Raw genomic sequence first — 20,242 nt, forward strand, 5'->3', positions numbered from 1 at the left:
GACACCCCGCCCCTCCCCCCACCCCCCCTCCACCACCACTTACTGTAATGGCTTCTGCAAAGCTGCTGAAAAGATCTCGGCTCAAGAGAATTTAATTTGTTTGTGATCTCGTCGGACGGCGGGAAACAAAGCGGGGCGGAGTAAAGTCAGCGGTAACGGCCGAGGGATCTGAAATGAATTTCATTCATCAAACTCCCGGTTGTGTAATGACATTTGTGTATTGAAACGAAATAAAGACGGCGAGGCTCCGACGGCGTGTGACCTTAATCACCGCACCAAGCAAAACAAAACAAAAACAATCACCTGGAATGAAGACAGCCTGTTCGATAACACGCTCACGGGATAATACAGGAAAGGGAATACCTGGAACTAATATTCAATTACATCTTGTATCTGCTAGGTATTCTGATGCCGTGAAGGTTTTTTGCATGAGAAGCGTCCCTCTGTCCAGTCTGCACCGCGCCCAGTTCACTGTGTAATTACTCCAAATCAGATCCGTTCATTCCATTCAAACAACATATTTCCTGGGGGGGGGGGGACGCCCCAACCTCAGTCCACTAGTCCACTCCACATTTCACCTCCTTCCTGCGCTCAGCTCCTTCGGGCCCAGGCACAAGATCAGCTTTTTATTTTATTTTTTAAGGTTTTTCCTTCCTTCCTTCCTCACCCTCGGCCCTGACCTGAAAAACCTGCCCGGGGGGGGTTGTGCGTCGCGGCGGGTGTCAGGTGACCGAGGTCGAGTCGTATCATGTTCTTTGCACCTGCCGCGCACGTTGCCTCTGCAACTCAAAGAGCGACTCGCAGGTTGGCACACCCGGTGAATTCATGTGCGGGGAAATGATGCAGCAGTTGTAGTTTTAAAAAAATCGTTTTCTTTTTCTTACTGAGAATTACAGCTGGGCTCATTTTTTTTTTTAATGCAATTAGCCACGCCCAGTCAGACATCGCCTGCGAACTTGAACGTCACGTCGGGGAGACAGGACAGCGGCAGTGCTACACTGAACAGCGAGTAGAAGATAAAAGAGACGGAGCGGACGGCGTGTTTATATTTCGATTTATTGCCGTTAGTTTCCTATTGGTATGAAATAAAAACGTAAACACAACAGGCAGGACGGAGCGGTCCCTCTGGTTCATGTTGCGTCCAGAGAAGCAGGTGATGCTGCGTTTGTGGGAAATCGGAAAACTGTAACTTGTGTCGGAAGCCATGCTGCGTTCACAGGTACTCAGAAAATCGTAACTTGTGTAGGGAGCGATGCTGAGTTCACGGGAACTCAGAAAAGTGTAATACGTGTCGGAAGTTATGCTGAGCTCACAGGGACTCTGGAAAACTGAAATTTGTTTGGGAAGCGATGCTACCTTCACAGGAAACCGGAAAACATTTGTATCGGCATCAGCTATCGGCTAAATTGTTGTTAAAAAAAAAAAAAAAAAGGCATCAGTATCCGTATCGGCCCGGAATTTCACAACCGGTGCGTCCGGATAGTGTAGATTTCGATTTATTTCCTTAGTTTCCTGCTTGAACACGCGCCACGCACGTCTCTGCTCCGTTGCTTTGGGACTTTGTTTTGTAAAAACTGGATTTTATTTTTATTTTTTTACTTACTTTACTTATGAATAATAAATGCTGCACTTCTGTCATGGGTACACTTTCAGCCCTTCCCTCCCCCCGCCCATGGCCTCAGCTGTGTTGACTGACCTGCCCACTCAGCTGTTAATTGTCGCTTTCGGAGTTTATTTTAGTCAGGCCTGGATGATATAGTGGTATGAAGCCACAAATAAGTCCTTACGTTGGAAACAAAAAAACGTCTGAGGTCGTTTAGCGTTCTCGGTTTGAAGCTTCCTGTATGAATAAGGCTGACATTTGCATTTCACCATCTTGCTTTGATGGTTATATTGGATTGTTACAGCTGACGTGTCTTCTTGAGAAAATCGACTTGTCAGATATACCTAATGATCTCCGAAGGGATATTATTGGCCGTGTAGAAGTTTGAAAAGGTGTAGATGGGCGACCTCGACCAGTAAAAGGTTGTAAAGGGGATGGATGGAGGTTTGGAAGGGTGGAGGGATGGGAAGTACCAGGGGTGTGTAGAACTGTTGACGTGTTACAGAGTTCTGGAGGGGAGGAGGGCCAGTCTGCCTCTGGCTTAATGATCCTCAGTTAAAGGTTCACCAAGAAGATTCAAGCTCTTCCGGTGTCTCCTAATCCCTGGATTTGCCTTTAGGCCGCAGAGCAGCTGGTTACGTGTCATGATGTCCACTGATAAATGTGCCGCTCCTGCCACTGTGTACAAACACACCTTTCAATTTGATGAGGCTGTATCAACTGACCTTCGGCTCTTAATACAGGCGCTCCTCAATTAACGACCGAGTTCCCTTACTAGGACCAGGTCGTTAAGTGAATTGGTCGATAAGCGAGGACTCCTGTTATTCCACGGTAAGGGGGTGTGGCTGGTATATATAGTGTATATAGAGTGTATATAGTATATTTAGTGTATATAGTGTTATTTCACAGTAAGGGGGTGTGGCCATTGCGAACGCTAGTGTAGTGAATACTGACAGACTGCGGGAGCGAGACTGAGACTGAGAACGGTGATGAGATGAGATGTATATAGTTTATATAGTGTATATAGTATGTATATATAGTGTTTTTTTTCACAGTAAGGGGGCATGGCGATTGCGAACGCTCATGTTGTGAATACCGACAAACTGCGGTATGAGACTGAGAACGGTGAGGAGATGAGATGTATACAGTGTATATAGTATATATAGTGTGTACAGTGTATAAAGTGTATATAGTGTACATAGTATATAGAGTGTATATAGTGTATATATAGTGTAAATAGTGTATATAGTGTATATATTGTGTACATAGTGTAAATAGTATATATAGTGTAAATAGTGTATATAGTATATATAGTGTGTATAGTTTATATTGTATACATAGTATATAAAGGGCGATAAGATGCCTGATGCTGAGATGCCGGTATTTCGCAGCGCACAATACAGACTGGTCAGAGAGCTGGTCGTAAGTCCGAACCCTTTAGACAGGGTTTGCGTCCGTTTTTTTCTCCACTCTGTGGGTTGATCACATTCATGCTAAAGGGGAAGAAGATTAAGAACTGGAAAAGCTTTTAGCTCATCTTAATTTGTCACACACACACACACACACACACACACACACACACACACACACACACACACACACACACACACCCACACACACAGCTACAGGGGCCCATACACATGCAATGGAGGCTGTAAAATGTGTTTTCCACTTTTTCCCATTGAGGCGTGTCCTTCCTCCGGCGGGCAGGCCAGGAGTGGTGGGCGCCCGGGGACCAACTTCAGCGTCCATCGCGTGTTTTTTTTTTTTTTTAAGTGGTGGTTCTGATGATGATGTATAGAGGAAACCCCATCTGAGCACGGGGAGAACATGCAAACCTGCCTGTGAGGCAGCAGTGCATTGCGCTGCGCCGCCATGGCAGGCCTGATCGGGGTCAGCAGAAGCCAAAGGGGTTGTGTATCTCTGCTTTGATCCACACGCCCTTCGGGGGCCGGCGGTCATCTGGGACCACGGGGGCGATGCGGACGAGTACAAAAAGCGACACTGGATTTCAGAAATAAAACCAGAAATACCCCGCGCCCTGCAGAGGCGCTCCATTGAACGCAAACACAAACTGAGAAGTGTGGCAGGAATTCCATCGCAGTCCCTCAAAATGTAGGTGGATGGATGGGCGTGCCGAATCCATGCAGCACCTGAGGGCCTGAGGCATTCAAAGTGTCCTACTTAGGGTGCGGGCTCCTTCACTCGGCTCCTTTCATTTTGAGGGATTCACAATCGTCCCTCGCACACTGCAAGAATGACTCGCCTTGATAATAAATTACCTCTTCATAAAGGTTGCACGTTTATAAAAGAGGGAACTTCCCGTGCAAATGTTGGGGTTAAGTGTTTTTGTGAACCCCGACGTGGACACGTGGAGAATTTGCGCCAAGTTCCCGTGCTTTCTAAAGGGGGATGAGTGAAGAAGTGCATACGCAGTTTGATGAAGCAAGGTACTGTATTTATTCAGTCCTTAGTCAACCTTTCACTATTAAATCAATGCAGAGTTTTATAAAAGAGTATCTCAGATCAGCAGGATCAGGGAGAATATGGGCCAAATTTCAAGTTGAGAGTGATTTATAAAGAGACGGGCACACGCACTGTTTTATAAAGCAGGACACTTTTTCCGGCTGCACAATATAAATCTATTTTATCTCTAAGCATGTGACCTTTGCTTTAGAATCCATGCAGAGTTTCATAAAAGAGGATCCCAGATCAGCAGGGCGGTGGCCTGGCTAGCTCTTACGGTCCAAGGGCCCATAAAGTGAAAAAATCATTTGAGTTCAAATGAACTGACCTAGTTTCATGTATTTACTCCAATGCTGCGAACGTCACGGCAGAGGAGTCTTCATGTCTATGTCATTTTGTTTTCCTTCTGTTGTTATAATTTCTAATTCCTCATCATATACATCATATACATAATCGTCTGATTGCAATTATTTGAGCTAATGTATAGATTGTCGTAAAAAATATTCCGTTAGTTGGGTTGAGGCAAATTAACTATCCACTTTATTTATGTTTATGTTTCAATGTTGAATGTCAAGATAGCTTTTCTGCAATAAGTAGGCATTTATTATGACTTTTATGAGCTTATAGTATGACAGCGGCATACATTGAACAAAAAAAAAAGAATCAAATCATCAACTGAAATGTCATGCAGATGGTGAGAGCACAAGTTCTAATGCAAATCTGCAAGTCATGCCCATACAAACGAGTCACTCTGCAAGAGCAGGGCCATCCATAATGCATCGCACGTTGGAATGAGGTGTATCGCCGAGCGCATTGCCAAGCCCGACCAAAGCAAACACAGTGGGTTGTGCGGAGGAGTCACGTGACCGCGGCGTCGTTCCAGAAAAGCAGCGCAGTTTTGGCCTGGTGCCCTTCTGCGCCTTGCTCTCCCTCTGCCCTCCGCCCCACCCCCCCGCTGCTCTGTTTGATAGAGATTAGGCTTAGATCTGTGAGAACATATGCCCCGGACCGTAGGGGATTTGTTCTCTCCGATCGCGCATCCCGCCCGCCACTTAAAAGCGTCCATTAAAATGCATCCTGACGCAGGTATATAGGGATAATGGATAACCCGGTTCACAGGGAAGCTCCAGACCAAGCACAGGTGCTGAGTACTCACCAGGAGCACCGATCCCCGCCCTGAGGTTATAGGGAAATACCTGCATGATTATGTCCAGTCGCTGATTGCTTCAAACCAAATCAGAAGCGGTCACACTACGTTGGGAGCTGGTTTAGAGCATTTTTAGGAGCACGAGTGCACAGTGTCAGAGCAGACATCCCATAATCAAATTTTCATTTGAATGCTGCCCCATAGCCCTCCCCCCTTGTGGCCCAGCATATGTCATATCGTTTTGCCGATGTCTCCAGGCTGCCGGGTCTGTGCGACTGTTGTTTTTCATCTTGTACATGTTGGCCGTAGGTGACCTGGTCCTTCTGTCCCTCATCATAATGACTGCTTTGTAGGTATGCACCGATTTATCGTCCGTACATCGGTATCGGTCAATGTGGCAGTTTTGCCTGCCACGCGCCACCCACCCAAGTGGTGTTTTCAGGGAACTCTGGCATAGAGACACAGGCGAAGGGGTAGAACCCACACAAGTTTATTGTGGAGAGGGGGGTTCTTAGAACAAGCCCCGACGCAGATGGACACAGGTCATGACAAGGGCTCCTCTCTCCTGAGTGTGTGTTGGGATGGGTTTTTTACCTGTTGCTCGTTAGACCAACCAACAGGTATGCCGCCACACTGATCCTGGGCCCCGATTACCTCGATCCACAACAAGTGTGGCTGCTCAAACTACACCATCCCCACACCGCAGTCAATATTTGCCTTGTTGACTGCCATCAACCTACAGCGAAATTTGATGACATACACCGATGTCAGTGGCCGATGTTTATCCAGTGTTTCCCACACATAGACTTTACTTGGGCGGCCAAAGTAGATTTGGTGACCCATTTTAGCATTTTTTTATTTTTATTTTTTTATCCCTGAGAGAACGACGCCATTCGTGATCGAGTTTAGAAGATGTGGACACGGCTCTCTGCAGTGCTCCAAGCAGGAAGTGATGCTGCGTTCATGGGAACTCGTAAAACTGTAAGTGATGCTGCGTTCAGGGGAGTTCGGAAAAATCAGCATCGGCTATCCGCCAATTTTTTTTATTTTAACATCGGTATCGGCCGAGAATTTCACTATGGCTGCATCCCTACTGTTTTGGCTTCTCTCTTGAAGACCATTTTCAGCAGAAAGTAGAGCCGTCACAATTATGTGTTGTGATGGCCACGGTCACTTTGTCGTTACCATCCAAATTTAAGGGAAATTTCAAATCAATGTCAGAGACGTGGCAATAAATAGAACGAGAATTAAGTGAGTTTTCATCAGTTGGATTGAGGGAAATTAACGAAAAATTATGTTCCAATGTCAATAGAAATTTTGTCTACAATACAGTAGATGGACATGTAATATTCCCCAATCTGAGCTTCTACTACAGTATGGTACAATGGTGTAAAGTAACCCCAAAAAAAGACAGTTAGATGGTTGAGCGCTGACAGTCATACCTGGTAAGGATGTTGAAGTGGATGTAGCAGGAAAGTAGGTTTGTGAGCTCTAACACTTTTACTTTTCCTTTGCTGAAACATTACATAATGTGTAAGATCACCCCAGGCCACACTGAGCGGATAGACTTCCCTTTTGGAAAAGCACACACACCACTGAGGAACGTGAGGGAAACACACTTAAAATTCAGGAAATGCTCCAGTTAATATTGCATCGTCGTCAGCTTGTCGGCTGATTATCCGTCAGCAGATGAATCAAAGTGAACGTTTGTGTCGCTGCAGAGCAAAATCCTTTTCTATCTATTACCACAAGCGTCTCTCTCTCCATGGGTCTTTTTATGATATTTTATGATATTTCTCTCCGTGTCAGAGTTCCATCCAGATCACGTTCGACAGCAGTCTCCAGCTGACAACCTCAGCTGCCATCGAGAGAGTGACCTGCGTCGACCAATCAGCAAACAGTATGGTAGGTGGACCCGGTTTGATTTGACAGATATTAATAGCGTTTATAATCTCTCAGGGATTACTCCATTTGTATTTCCGCCATGTTCATTATCCATGTGACCGTCATCCCGACTCTTCCGAGTTAAAGCGTCTTCTGAAGCCGGCCCGCACGACCTCGAGTAATGTTCCGTTCTATGGAAGGAACAGACGATGTGTGTGTGAAGGAGTCTGTCGGGAGGGTTCACATATTGTTGTTTCCTCTGCAAATCCTCGTTTTTAATTATTACTCGTTCTAACGTCAGGCCTGGGCCACTTTTTCCATTTCCAGGTTCTGCAGTGCCAATGTTCCGTGGAGACCATGACGTTCCCTGTGACGGTTACCCAGCAGTCACCGGCGGCTGTTTCCATGGACACCTACTACGTCACGGTGGAGCCCACGGTGGTAACGGTACCAGATCCCCCCCCCCACCTGCCCTATCTGGCTTCGGATTTTGCAAATCTTTGTCCGCACCCTTCAGAACACAGCGAGGATGCCAGGGTTTCCTTTACTTTGGGATTCAAATATGTCATCTGTATCTGTATTGGTTCTGCTGCGTGCATTGCAATGGACCACTTCCTTCATCTGGGTCAGCTGCTTCAAATCATTCACTCCATCTGTAGATATGTCACAGCAGAATGAACGCCAGGCTGCCATTTTGTATCTCTCTCTCTCTTTCTCTCCATCAGCTAGTGGTGCATCTGGAGGAGGTGGAGGAGGAGGGGCTGATGGTGTCCTGGACCCTATCCAAGCAGCCGTCTCTCTCCCTCATTGTGTCTCCGCGGAGGCTTGGTGAACAGGTCAGCCATCGGCCGGCGGCACCACACCTCACATGACAGAACCCACAGCTTTCAGCTTGAGTTCTATGTCACGGTGCAAGAAGGGTTACTGAATTCCACTTAGTTTTCAGCCTAGAGCAGAAAACCATCATCTGGGAGCAGAAAACCATCCCCTGGGAGTGGAAAACCATCCCCCAGGAACAGAAAACCATCCTTCCGGATTGGAAAATCATCTCCTGGGAGCAGAAAATCTTCCTCTGGGATCGGAAAACCATCCTCTAGGATCGGAAAACCATCCTCTGGGAGCAGAAAACCATCTCCTAGGAGCATAAAACCATCTTCTTGGAGCAGGAAACCATCCCCCAGGAACAGAAAACCATCCTTCCAGATTGGAAAATCATCTCCTGGGATCACAAAACCATCCTCTGGGATCGGAAAACCATCCTCTGGGAGCAGAAAACCATCTCCTAGAAGCAGAAAACCATCTTCTAGGAGCAGGAAACCATCCCCCAGGAACAGAAAACCATACTTCCGGATTGGAAAATCATCTCCTGGGAGCACAAAACCATCCTCTGGGATCGGAAAACCGTCTCCTAGGAGCAGAAAACCATCTTCTTGGAGCAGGGTGGTGTTCTGCTCCGGGTTTCGGCTCCCAGATACTGTTCTGGGCGCTGGCGGGTTTTGAGACAAATTTAACACCATGCTTGTGTTTCCTCTTCCCTCAGGGCAGCGATGGAGAGGAAGAGCTGAACGTGATCAAGGACCTCATGGAGGACGCTCTGTTCAGCACCCAAGCAGCCGTTATTTTCAACCTCAGGACCTGCGACACCACTCTGACCGTGAGAGACATTTACCTCCTGTTTCAGACAAACACGGGCTCCTTAAAGCAAACCTTTCAAGTCCTTGCTGGAGCTTTACTTGTCCAACGGGACAAACTTCTGAGCTTTCAAACAAATGAAAATCTCCTTTTTGAAAAATGGGAAACTTGGAATATAGTCACACATTTCAATAACATAAATACACACATTTGATTTGAAATGACTATTTGCAATTGCTGCAGTACAGACAAACATTCCACATACAAAAAACATACAAAGTGTTTGTTATTAAAAACAAAACATACAGCAAGGTTCATAAACGCACCTGTAGACAATCAGAAAGACAAACGCATCAATAAAATCAACGATTTGCACAAATCCCTGGATGAAAACAAGGATTCTCCACTGTCCGTCCTGGCCTCGTCCTTTCCTTCTCTGCCGCTATTTAAAAAGTTTTATTGACACAGGGATAAATGAATTTTTAAATCTATATCTATACATCTACCTACATTTAATCTATGTGAGAAAACTGAACTGTGAGTGCCCCCTTTTTGAAAAGATTTACCGTTTAATCCTTTAACACTCGAACAGTGTTTTTCACACCCTGGTCAGATGGAGGTGAGCCAACACCCAACCGAGGTGTTGCTGTGGCTGCGTGCCAGGTGATTTATCCTTTGAGCTTTGTGTTGTTTGCTGCGCTCTCCCTCAGGTCCCTGCAGGGAATCCGTCGGGGGGATTGGTCTCTGCGACCCACGGGGTCCCCGCCGGGCGGATATTGCTCCGGCAGCTCAGGGCGACCTGCCATAAAGGTCAGCTGTTTTTAGCCGTTTGATTTATTTCGCTCCGGTCACGTGGGTCGCGTCCGGCGGCGTCACCGCGTCGCTCTGTGTCAGCAGGTCAGTGGTCCAGGCCCGGGGAGCTGTGCTGCGTCCTGAGCCTGGACCAGCCGTGCACAGAGAGGAGAACCGGGTTTGCCTGCCCGCCCGGCAACCCCGCCCCCTTCGCCACCACCTCCACCTCGCTGGAATGGAATGAAGACGTCCTTCTGTAAGAGGACATCTGTAGCACCCATCTGCCGTCGGACACATCACTCACCTAATGCAACAGAGCATTCATAAAATATTAAGGAAGATTTTCTGATGCTGATCCCTTGACATTACACTCAACCAACTAAAACTCCTATCATGATGTGATTTTATATGATTATATGCTGATTAACCAGTGTGTTTCTCTCATATCTGTTGAAGGACGCTGAGCTCAGAGACCAAAGAGCTGAGAATAAGACTTTTGCAGCGGAGAAGCCGGACAGAGCGTAAGTAATATTAATAACAGTAATTTACTACGGACTGCTGCTGGGAAACAGTGCCAGCAGTGGTTCAGTGTTTCTCTTACCGTGGCCATTAGGGGGCGCTAATCCCCCTGACCAATGCCCTGTCAACAGACAAATAGGAAAATCATTGGAAGGGAGGGAAAAGCACCCATGCAGTTCAGTTCACTTTACTGTAGCATGGACATTTGAGAAATGAGCTCCGTGATGGTTTACTATTTTGGATGAGTTCAGACAGGTTGTTTTTTTTACGGCAGCTCCGTTTTTCTCCACTTCACCGAGAAAAGTTCGGTTCTGCATCTGAATAAACTCAAATGAAAAAGAGCAAGACGGATGGTCACACAGGTACCCATCTCAGAAGAGTGTACCGGACATGGTCTTTACACTAACGGCTGATTTTGCTCCATGTGAACAATAAAGACAGATTTCGGTTTTCGTCCAGTTTGATGCTTTCATGCATTGCGACGTCTCCCTCCCAGAGTTCCTGCCCGGGCACGCCACCATCCCCCTGGATGTCCGGCGTCAAAGCCCCAGTGGACAACACGTCCTGTCGGTCAGCCCCGGCCACGGCTTGGCACCCGAGGCGACGGTCACGCTGGAGGTGAGCGAAGACCTGTTTGTTTCTACCGTGTATAATCGTTTCCCTTTCCGCCCGTGGACAAGTCAATGGGGAGTGGGGTGTCTAGGTGACAACCGCGACAACGGCTGCAAACATCGCTCTCAACAAAGCGGAACGTGATTGGCTCATAAAATGAAGCTCGCCGTAGAAACGTATATTATTATTGTTGTACATGTTCCCCCTTGACCACACCTCGCTCCTGAGGACTCACCTGTCTCACCGACGGCCTCCCCCAGACTGCACAACGTTTCTTGGGACCTTCATTAAAATACCTTTGTTTAGTACCTGAAACCAAGAAGACAAGTTCCCATAATCCTTCACTTCAGTCTAGCAAACATTATGCTATATAAAGCTGAACTCGAGACGACACCGGTGGAAGTGTGGTGGTCCTGCAACCCTGTATGATCCTGAATTTTCCCCGCCTGTCCGGGTGTTTATGTATTCAACGTTTGTCCTGTTCTTCTTTAAGGATTCGATTTCTCCACATTAATGCTAAACCTGTCCCATAATGCAGTGATGTGCCAGGTACATTTCACCGTTTCAACTTAAACTGGCTTCAACCCGCACAATGTTTTCTGAGGACAAGCTGTGTCGACTCTATTTAAATGTCTTGTTCCATTAAACAACACCCAGTGTCAGGGACTGAAAAATGCTCTAATGTACTTTTTTTTTTTATACCGATTTTAAAAGGTGGATGTCTCGTTTGTTCTGACATTTATTGCCGCTGACTCGCTGCCTTGCTGTTTGACTCCAGTTGCTGTACGTGGAGAGCGAGGCTCCTCGCGGCGGCCACGCCGGTAACCCGCTCGGTCGCTCGCTCACCCCCAGTAAGAAGGTGGACGTGGACCGGACCGTCATGCCGGACGGAACCATCGTCACCACCGTCACCACCGTCCAGTCCCGGCCAAAACTAGAGCGCAACCCGGGTGAGCCTCAGCCTCTCCGTTGCGCTGCAAAGCAGAAATAGTTCATTCAATTCATAAATAGAGTTTCTGTCCAACTGTTGACACACTGTTGGCTCCTGCAGGCGACGCCCCCTTCCTGGTGGAGGCGACGGAGCAGCGAGCTGCAGCTCTGTCGGGCAGCAGGAACAGCACCGGCTCCGCTTCCAGCGGTGGGTTCTGACCCGAGCGCACGCTCTGCAAGGCGAACCGCACACTTTGAGCGAGAGAGGATGCAAAGCGGCTTCCCACCATACGCACAGTAGTTTGGTGAAGAGAGAAAAACCAGGGCACGACCTGAGACGTAGGGGGTCAAAACATCATTTGTCGTGTAAAGGGTTCCGACGTCCCTTTTTCAGTTCAAAAACCCCCAAAAAGACCCGATGGCGGTGTATTTAATGACTGCTGCGATCGGAATGTCGAGTTGTATCCACTTGAGTTGGGGATTTGTATCGACCGTGTAAAGAACAAGATTGTAACCATAGAACAAACATCACAAAATTCTAAAACTAAAACTCAAAATGAAACTTTTATTTCTGTTATTTAAATTGTATACCATTACATTCAATTAGTATCTGACTAGATACTTGTCACGTCCTCCAGAACATATATATATAGTTAGTTAGTTAGTTCCTCCCGTTCCTTCTGGAACATTGGGCGACGAGCCCCCACCATTTGCTCCTTACCAGAATAGCTTCTTCTCGTCGTTTCCGTATCATGCTTTTTTTTACGGGGTGAGGTTGTTAACCCCACGCCTGGAGGACCGGACCGGACCGGGTGCTGATTTACCCGTGTCGCAAAGGCATTATTATTATTAAAAAGCATGTTACGGAAACGACGAGAAGAAGCCATGCTGGTAAGGAGCAAATGGTGGGGGCTTGTCGCCCAATGTTCCAGAAGGAACGGGAGGAACTAACTAACTAACTAACTAACTATTACTGTTATCATTATTATATATTAACAATAATAATAATAATAATAATAATAAGTTTGAGCCGTTCCGTCAATAATCCGTCTATAGAGAAGGGGGCCGCGGCGGACTGCAGCTGGCGGCCGCCGGCGAGCTCGTAGACGTGGTGGTGGTGGTGGTGGTGGTGGTGCGTACCGAGCGTCATGCCCAAGGTCTCCTCTCCGGCGCTATGTACATGTTGGTCAGTCCAAAACGGTTTGAGAGAGGTCAAAATGCCAAATACTTCACACAAAGGAACATTCACTCGCAAATACTGCCTTCCACACATCCATACGGGGCATGCATGCTAGCAGGGTCTCCACTTCCCCCCTGTCCAACTCCCATGTTCCCGTTAATGGGGTTAAAGCATGACTCGCACCTTCTCTCTGACTCCACGCACGTCCTTACATGATTATGCTCTTCTCTCGCTTTATTTTTTAATATATATATATATATACATATATATAAAAATCATATTTACAAAATACAGTGTTGGACGTACGCCATGTGTCTGTCTGTGTGTTTTGGCCGCTCAGTGAACAGCCCGCTCTCTAACGGGCTCGACCCTGTTGCAGACACGGCCATTCGGCAGCTGACCGAGGCTGCCGGCAGAGTGGCCCGGAAGACGCCGACCAAGCGGAGCACGCTCATCATCTCGGGGGTGGCGAAGGTCAGAGCCACAGGAAGGCGATGGAACGCGCCGCTCTCTGTAACGCGGGTGACATCACCGACAGACCTTCTGAGGCCGCTTGTACCTTTACTCGCCCTCTCCTCTGCCTGTCGTTCTGTTGGCCCATATCTACTGTGCCTACCAGCACACCCCAAAAAAACTAATGTTGAGCCGATTTTGAACCGCACAACAAAGCCAAAGATAGTCAGGAAAATACATTTTATTTTAACTGTCACCGCCATTTTTGAACAGTTTTTCCCTTAATTCAAAATGTATGGATTGGAATTATTTTCGAGATAGACAGTAAACAACATATTGGCGATAAGCCTATACACCAAAGCCCAAAACGGACAGTGGAGAGATGCGTTTCTCATAAATAGAGTATATAATACAAACCATGTCCAACCCTCTCCCTCCACACCTCAGGTTCCTCTTTCAGGAGATGACAACGCTTTATCAGTGGGCTACGCCGCAGCTATGGACGCCGCCATGCACGCAAACCACTACGGCGCCGGGCTGCACCAGGACCCGGAGGAGACCACGCCCTCCGACGTGTCCGAGCGTCCGTCCGTGGACGACGTGGAGTCGGACACCGGCTCCACCGGCGCCCTGGAAACGCGCAGCCTCAAGGACCACAAAGGTGGCGTGAAACCGGCCTTGTATACGCTGCTACCGTGGCAACGTCGGCCTCCGCCCTTTCCCTCCCGTTTCTCCATGAGTAGATTTAGAGCGGAACAATGTTTATAATGCATGAATTCCTGAAGACTTTAAACGGTGAAAATGTTTTTAGATTTACCTTTTGATAACATGTGTGAGAGGGCACTAACTCCCCCTCCTCCTCCCCCTCCTCCAGTGGGCTTCCTGCAGAGCGGGACGAAGCTGTGGTTCCGCAGGAGGCGACGAGAGAAGGACCCGTCCTTCAGCCAGTCCCACGAAGACGTCTCCGACGCGGGGAACGACTTTGTGCCCCCGGCCGCCGGGCGCCGAAAGACCTCCGGCAGCTTCTCCAGGCGCCTCATCAAGCGCTTCTCCTTCCGCTCCTCGGTCAAGTCCAGAGGCAAGGCCGGCGCCGCCAACGGGGGAGCCAACGCTGTGGACAAGTGAACCCGCGGTAGGAAGCGTGTTCCCTTGGCCCCCGCGAGGTGGCGGCCGTGCGACGCGGCCGTCGTTAACATCATGTCGGTGAGAGGAACTAAACATGTCTTTTTTAGGCACGCCCCAGGTGGGCGCTCTACCTGCCGTCTCCGAACAGGATCCCTCTGGGAGGGCTTTCCTCCGGATGGGAAGCAGTGCACTACGGGAGAGAATCAAGCTTTATATATCCAACTTTGTTTCTTTGTTTCCGGGATTAATCTCCCGCTGGTGTTTTGATGAATGAGGTGTAAAATGGTTTGAAATGAGATGCCGTACGCCTGGCTGACCACAAGAGGGCGCTAGAGAATGTGGGGGTTATAATCTTGAGTTATTTATTGACGTGCCAGTGTGACGCCGCGGGTTGCACTCTTTACTTTTGTTTTCAACTTTTCTTGGCAAAATTTTAAATAGTTTTCGTTCTGCTAAGAGGTAAATTATCACGGTGTATCATCTCTTTCTTAACCAAAACTGGAAATTGAACTGCTTGCCGCGTTCTATCGTGTCGTAGTCATTGCTGTGTGTGTTTTTATTCAGAAAATCATGAGCAGTTGAAGTTAATGAACAAAAGTACAACCTCAGTCTGATGTTATTATAATTTATAATTATATAATGTACTTTTTTTTGTAGTTATTATATTAAATGTATTTTTTTTTTACCAGCAGGAAATGCTTGTTTTATTTGTGCAGAAAACACAGTAAATGAAATATAAAAACAACTTTAGCACCAAAACTATTTTTCATCGTCAGTGAGTCAGTCAGTGATCTCAACCAGCCCTTTCACTCTGACCTCATACTGAATACATTGCATGTTACACAGGACATAGTGTCCTAGCCTAGGAATAAGCATCAAAATCATTGTGGTATTGATTTAATAGTTAATTTCTAGGCCAGTGCTCTTCTTACCTGAAATAAAACAAATTATTATTTGAAATTTAAAAATAAATAGCTTCTGAAACATCTAACTCTCAAGTCTGTTAAAACAAGGATGGATATTTAATAAATGCAAGAACCCTCAATGTCATTGTTAAGAACAGCAACGCACATTTTGTTTCAACACTAAAGAAATGCCAAATGGGCTGAGGCAAGTCGCTCATGTAAACATCAACTCTGTAAAATAAACCATCAGATAATAACGTTCACGGGCATTTCACTTATGTATGTTTTCTAATTACAGAAGCAAATCGAGTTCCATTAGAATGAGGACCAGTCTGCTGCTGGAGAGACGTAAATGCCCTTTCCATGCGTTTGGAGCGACGTGATCTTTAGATATTACGAGGTAAAAGGATGGAATAGAATTACTCAGGGCTGAATATTAGGTTTGTTCTGACAAGCGGTGAAATGGAAAAACAAACCTCATAATGAATGATGATGAAGCTAAGTCCAATCGCAGCACGTCGCCCAAAGGGCAAAAGGGAAGCGCTGTGTAAAAATGTAAAGAAGAGGCTTCCTCTGTCAATGTTTGGAAGACAAAAATGAGAGGGTGTCGCACAAAGTCTGCACACGTCCCTTTCCAAACAGACGTCAACGAAACGGATGGAGATTTATTTTGAAACGTAATGCACTGAAACAAACCCTGGAACACTAGTGAACGGAAGGACTTCTTCCCCCCTGGACATGTGCTTCACTTCACAAGATCACTTTCTATTCTAAAGCAGCAGCTCTGGTCCTCAGGCATTTACCAAATGACACCCATTTATGAGATCCCTGACGAATGCTTTGATTATTGTGATATTTTAAATGTCTTAATTTATTGCAAATAAATTCTTTTTCAAGCCCTCGAGTCTTGCATTGATTTTGATTTGTAAATATTCATTATATTTATTCTGAAACACCGATCAGCCACAACGTTAAAGGCACGTTCCCTAACCCCCGCCCATCCGCACGATGTAGAAGAGAACGTGATTCATCAGACCGGGCCACCTTCTTCCATTGCTCCATGGTCGAGTTCTGACGCTCACGTGTCCATTGTAGGTGCTTTCAGAGGTGGACGGGGGTCAGCACGGACACTCTGAGCGCTCCCATACACAACAAGCTGTGATGCACTGTGTGTTCTGACACCTTTCTATCATAGCAGCATTAACTCCTTCACCGGTTCACCATCCTTGGACCACTCTTGGTAGGTAGTAACCACTGCATACCGGGAACACCCCACAAGACCTGGCGTTTTGGAGATGCTCTGACCCAGTCGTCTAACATCACAATTTGGCCCTTGTCAAAATGGCTCAGATCCTTACGCTTGCCCATTTTTCCTGCTTCCAACACATAAATTTCAAGAACTGACTGTTCACTTGCTGCCTGATACGTCCCACCCCTTGACAGGTGCCATTGGAACCAGATGATCAATGTTATTCACTTCACCTGTCACTGGTTTAATGTTGTGGCTGATTGGCGTATATTCACTCCATTCCAGGATCCAGTCCGTGCATCCGCTCCGACCGTGCCTCGAATTGTGACACAACTTTTGAATCACAATTGAAAGCAAAAATCAAAGTAGAGAAAAATTTAATAAAAAAACTATCCAGCATTTTTTTCTTTTAACTAATTAAATTACAATTCATAATACATAATACATTTAAAAGTGGAAATACATATTTGTGGGTTAAATTATATTTATTTGTGAATTGTGACACATTATTATTACACTTCGAAAAGCCGCCAAAATGTCGAATCCAGAGGGAAAGCACCCGATTGGCTCATAACTATCGCGTAATGCTTGATGGGCGTGTCAATTACCCAACCGTAGAAAAGGAGGGAAAGCGTCGACCAATCACGTACTGACGTTCTATAACCCCTATCGCGAGCGGTCAGGATGGCGGGTTTACCAACTAATCAGCGAGCGGTTTACTGATTCCCTCGATGTAGCGAGCCAATCACATTTCGGGGGCGGGTCCTAAACGCATGTTTATATTCAGCGGCTTCCAGTCACCGAACCGCATTTACCCGCATTATCCGCGTCGGACAGCGTAACGCACCGCTACCGACCATGTCTGGAAGAGGAAAGACCGGGGGCAAGACCCGCGCCAAGGCCAAGACCCGAAGCTCCCGCGCCGGGCTCCAGTTCCCCGTGGGCCGTGTGCACCGCCTGCTGCGGAAGGGCAACTACGCCGAGCGTGTGGGCGCCGGAGCCCCCGTGTACCTGGCCGCCGTGCTGGAGTACCTCACCGCCGAGATCCTGGAGCTGGCCGGCAACGCCGCCAGGGACAACAAGAAGACCCGCATCATCCCGCGCCACCTCCAGCTGGCGGTCCGCAACGACGAGGAGCTCAACAAGCTGCTGGGCGGGGTGACCATCGCCCAGGGCGGCGTGCTGCCCAACATCCAGGCCGTGCTGCTGCCCAAGAAGACCGGCCAGGCGGCGCCCGGCTCCGGCGGCAAGGCGGGAAAGAAGGCCTCGTCCCAGTCCCAGGAGTACTAGCGACCCGGCCCCGAACAAACTGCACCCCAAAGGCCCTTCTAAGCGCCACCCCCACCCGCTCTGTTCAGATCGATTTCGTTTTTGAGGTTTCTGTTTTTTTTGTCTCAAATAAATGTTTTTATATATATATCATTGTCGTATTGAGTCTTGAATGATGAAGCCGGACATGTAAGGACGCTGGACTGGGGTGAGTGTTTATTCAGCTGGTGTGGCCACATCACCAAAACGCTACTGTGACGCGGTGCCTGCCCGACAGGAGTCGGCGTTGACGGTATCCGTCGGGACGCGAGTGTGGCGGTACCTCGGCGTGTCCACGTCCCCGGGCTCCGAAGTCTGACGGTTGCTATGGTCTCCAGTCGCCTTTTGTTTTCACGCCCGTTCAACCGCGCGGAGACGCGGTTGAAATAGACGCGAGGTGGGGGGAAAAAAAGCCTCGAGGTTTTCACACAAGATGGTCGTGACGACGTTCCGTGGCGGTTGTTCACCGAACAGGACTACGGCTCAAAGTGCCACCGACATTCAACGCTGTTGCTAACGCTAGCCAAACATGGCGGCTCGCTCCCGGCGTTGCGACGTCGGCTTCGCGTTCGTTTCGCCGACGGGCCCCGGGGGAGCGGCTCGCACGGAGCATGGCTTCCGCGTTGACGGCCTGGTTTGCAGCCGCCGCGGCCCCGCCGGCGCCGCGCGGCCGCCGCCGCCGACGGGCGTCTCTCGGCCAAAACAATAACAGACAAGATGGCGTGCTGTGACGTCAGAAGTGGCGTCGGCGTCGTGGCCGCCATTCGCCGCGCGTGCGCTTTGCGGGGCCCGTTTCCGCGACAGCACAACGCGCAGCAAATGGCGACAAATGATCGGCAAATTAAAAACACGTGCTCCGCCAAACAATATTTCCCAGGGTAATAGCAGAGCAATAAAACAATTACAGGAGTAGAAAAGTCTTGAACCAAATAAATACCTCGCTGTCTCGGACGTCACATCCGTCGTTGCACCGGACGTCCTAGCAGCAAAGGCCATGGACGCCATGACAGACGACCTGGTGGAACGGTCCGTTACCGACATCAAAATGACATTAAAGTTTCACGACTCAACACAATATACAACATAGGCCTACCGTTTTCAGACGTTTTAACGCGAAATGTCACACATTCCATCTTTAGCCACTGAAAACGTCATAAACATGTAGAACTGTGCTTATTGTTGTGACCTCATCGTTCTCTTACAGTGGGAGACTTCTGATGTGATTAACTCAGCTGTGATTCAAGATTCAAGCGGTTTATTTGTCACATACATACTTTCATACACATATGCAGTGAAATGTCTTTGCAACGCACCCGGAGATTATGCACAATAGTTACTAAACAAAACATAATCGCTAACCTAATTCCTACCTAGCTAACTGACCGATTCCTAAAACAATAAAATAAGACTCAAAAAGATAATGCAAAGTGGGCGTTCAAAATAGAAGGGCATAGAGTTATGTATACAAAATAGAAGGTAGGGGGGTTTAAGGGTTTTTTTGTGTGAGAGACGTTGAGCGGTTGTTCGTTTGTTTTAGTTGTACAGGTTTTCATTGTTTCCGTAAACCGCAAGATCAAGACCAGGCTTTGGGAGTAGTTTTCCTCGAATCGTTACTCGGTGTTTTGTTTGTAGCTGGTGGCTATGGTTGGTTTTCTTGAAAGTGGTTAAGTAACTCCTTATTTGGTTTGTGTTAGGTTGTAGCTCTGTAGAAAGTACTTTTCGTAGTCAGGTTGTTCCATCTGAGAGGTTAGGTTGGTAGAAGTTGTATTGACGATTATATCGGGTGGGAAACCTTTAAACTGGTTTTTTTCTTCTTTCCCATTGGGTTTTTTTTTGTAATTCTTCTTTTTTGTATACATAACTCTATTCCCTTCTATTTTGTACGCCCACTTTATAGGATAGGCCATTTGTATATACAGATATGTGCAGCAAAGTGCATGTGAATAAAGTGAGTATGGAAATATACAGAACAGTATAGAACAGTACGACACAGCAATACAGTAACACCGAACAGAACATCAATACAGCACAGTATGCAGTAACCCGGAACAGTGATACATTATGCGGTACAGTATGCTACACACAGTACAGTAAGGCAATCCATTTCTATTTTTATCTTGCAACGCAAGAGCTATATCCATTCTTGTTCTTTATTTAAGTGAAATTTGAAACATGTTCACAGCAGCCGTTTGAAAAACACTGATCTAGTTCATGAATGAGATGATTTGTCCAGAATCCGTATTAAACCAAAGCCTGCAAACGGCCCGGCAGTCCACCTCTACTAAAGACGTCAAGTTTATTGAAGTACAAAGGTTCTATTGTCTGATTTTGCTTTACGTGGCAGGGGAAGCATTGGAGCGCGGCGTGGCGGCTGGCCGTGGTGCCCGTTACACATTTAACCTTACTGTGATGTAAAAGCTGACCCGTCCAGTGCCAA

At 47.4% G+C, this 20,242-nt stretch overlaps 2 protein-coding genes across 2 annotated transcripts in view; both read left to right on the forward strand.

Annotated features, from left to right (window-relative positions):
- Nucleotides 1-15,214, forward strand: part of c2cd2l (c2cd2 like) — a gene marked incomplete at its 5' end in the record, with an annotated part of 17,273 nt that extends 2,059 nt beyond the window's left edge. Inside the window, 14 exons of the mRNA XM_080013551.1 lie at nt 7,026-7,121; nt 7,428-7,547; nt 7,826-7,936; nt 8,641-8,754; nt 9,346-9,351; nt 9,443-9,542; nt 9,630-9,780; nt 9,981-10,045; nt 10,540-10,661; nt 11,434-11,605; nt 11,707-11,793; nt 13,145-13,239; nt 13,666-13,879; nt 14,093-15,214. Coding sequence (XP_079869677.1) covers nt 7,026-7,121; nt 7,428-7,547; nt 7,826-7,936; nt 8,641-8,754; nt 9,346-9,351; nt 9,443-9,542; nt 9,630-9,780; nt 9,981-10,045; nt 10,540-10,661; nt 11,434-11,605; nt 11,707-11,793; nt 13,145-13,239; nt 13,666-13,879; nt 14,093-14,343 — 1,704 coding nt within the window. The 3' untranslated portion in view covers nt 14,344-15,214. The remainder of the gene's footprint in view (nt 1-7,025; nt 7,122-7,427; nt 7,548-7,825; nt 7,937-8,640; nt 8,755-9,345; nt 9,352-9,442; nt 9,543-9,629; nt 9,781-9,980; nt 10,046-10,539; nt 10,662-11,433; nt 11,606-11,706; nt 11,794-13,144; nt 13,240-13,665; nt 13,880-14,092) is intronic.
- Nucleotides 15,215-17,034: 1,820 nt separating this feature from the next.
- h2ax (H2A.X variant histone) lies at nt 17,035-17,914 on the forward strand. The gene has a single exon (XM_080013822.1). It carries the CDS (start codon nt 17,356-17,358, stop codon nt 17,785-17,787), a length of 432 nt encoding a protein of 143 aa, XP_079869948.1. The 5' UTR covers nt 17,035-17,355; the 3' UTR covers nt 17,788-17,914.
- The last annotated feature ends 2,328 nt before the right edge of the window (nt 17,915-20,242 follow it).

Source organism: Zeus faber (assembly GCF_960531495.2).
Source record: "Zeus faber genome assembly, chromosome: 14".
NCBI lineage: Eukaryota > Metazoa > Chordata > Actinopteri > Zeiformes > Zeidae > Zeus > Zeus faber.

What these genes read in the sequence shown, in the direction of transcription:
- h2ax (XM_080013822.1), top strand. Translation starts at nt 17,356, where the DNA reads ATGTCTGGAAGAGGAAAGACCGGGGGCAAGACCCGCGCCAAGGCCAAG.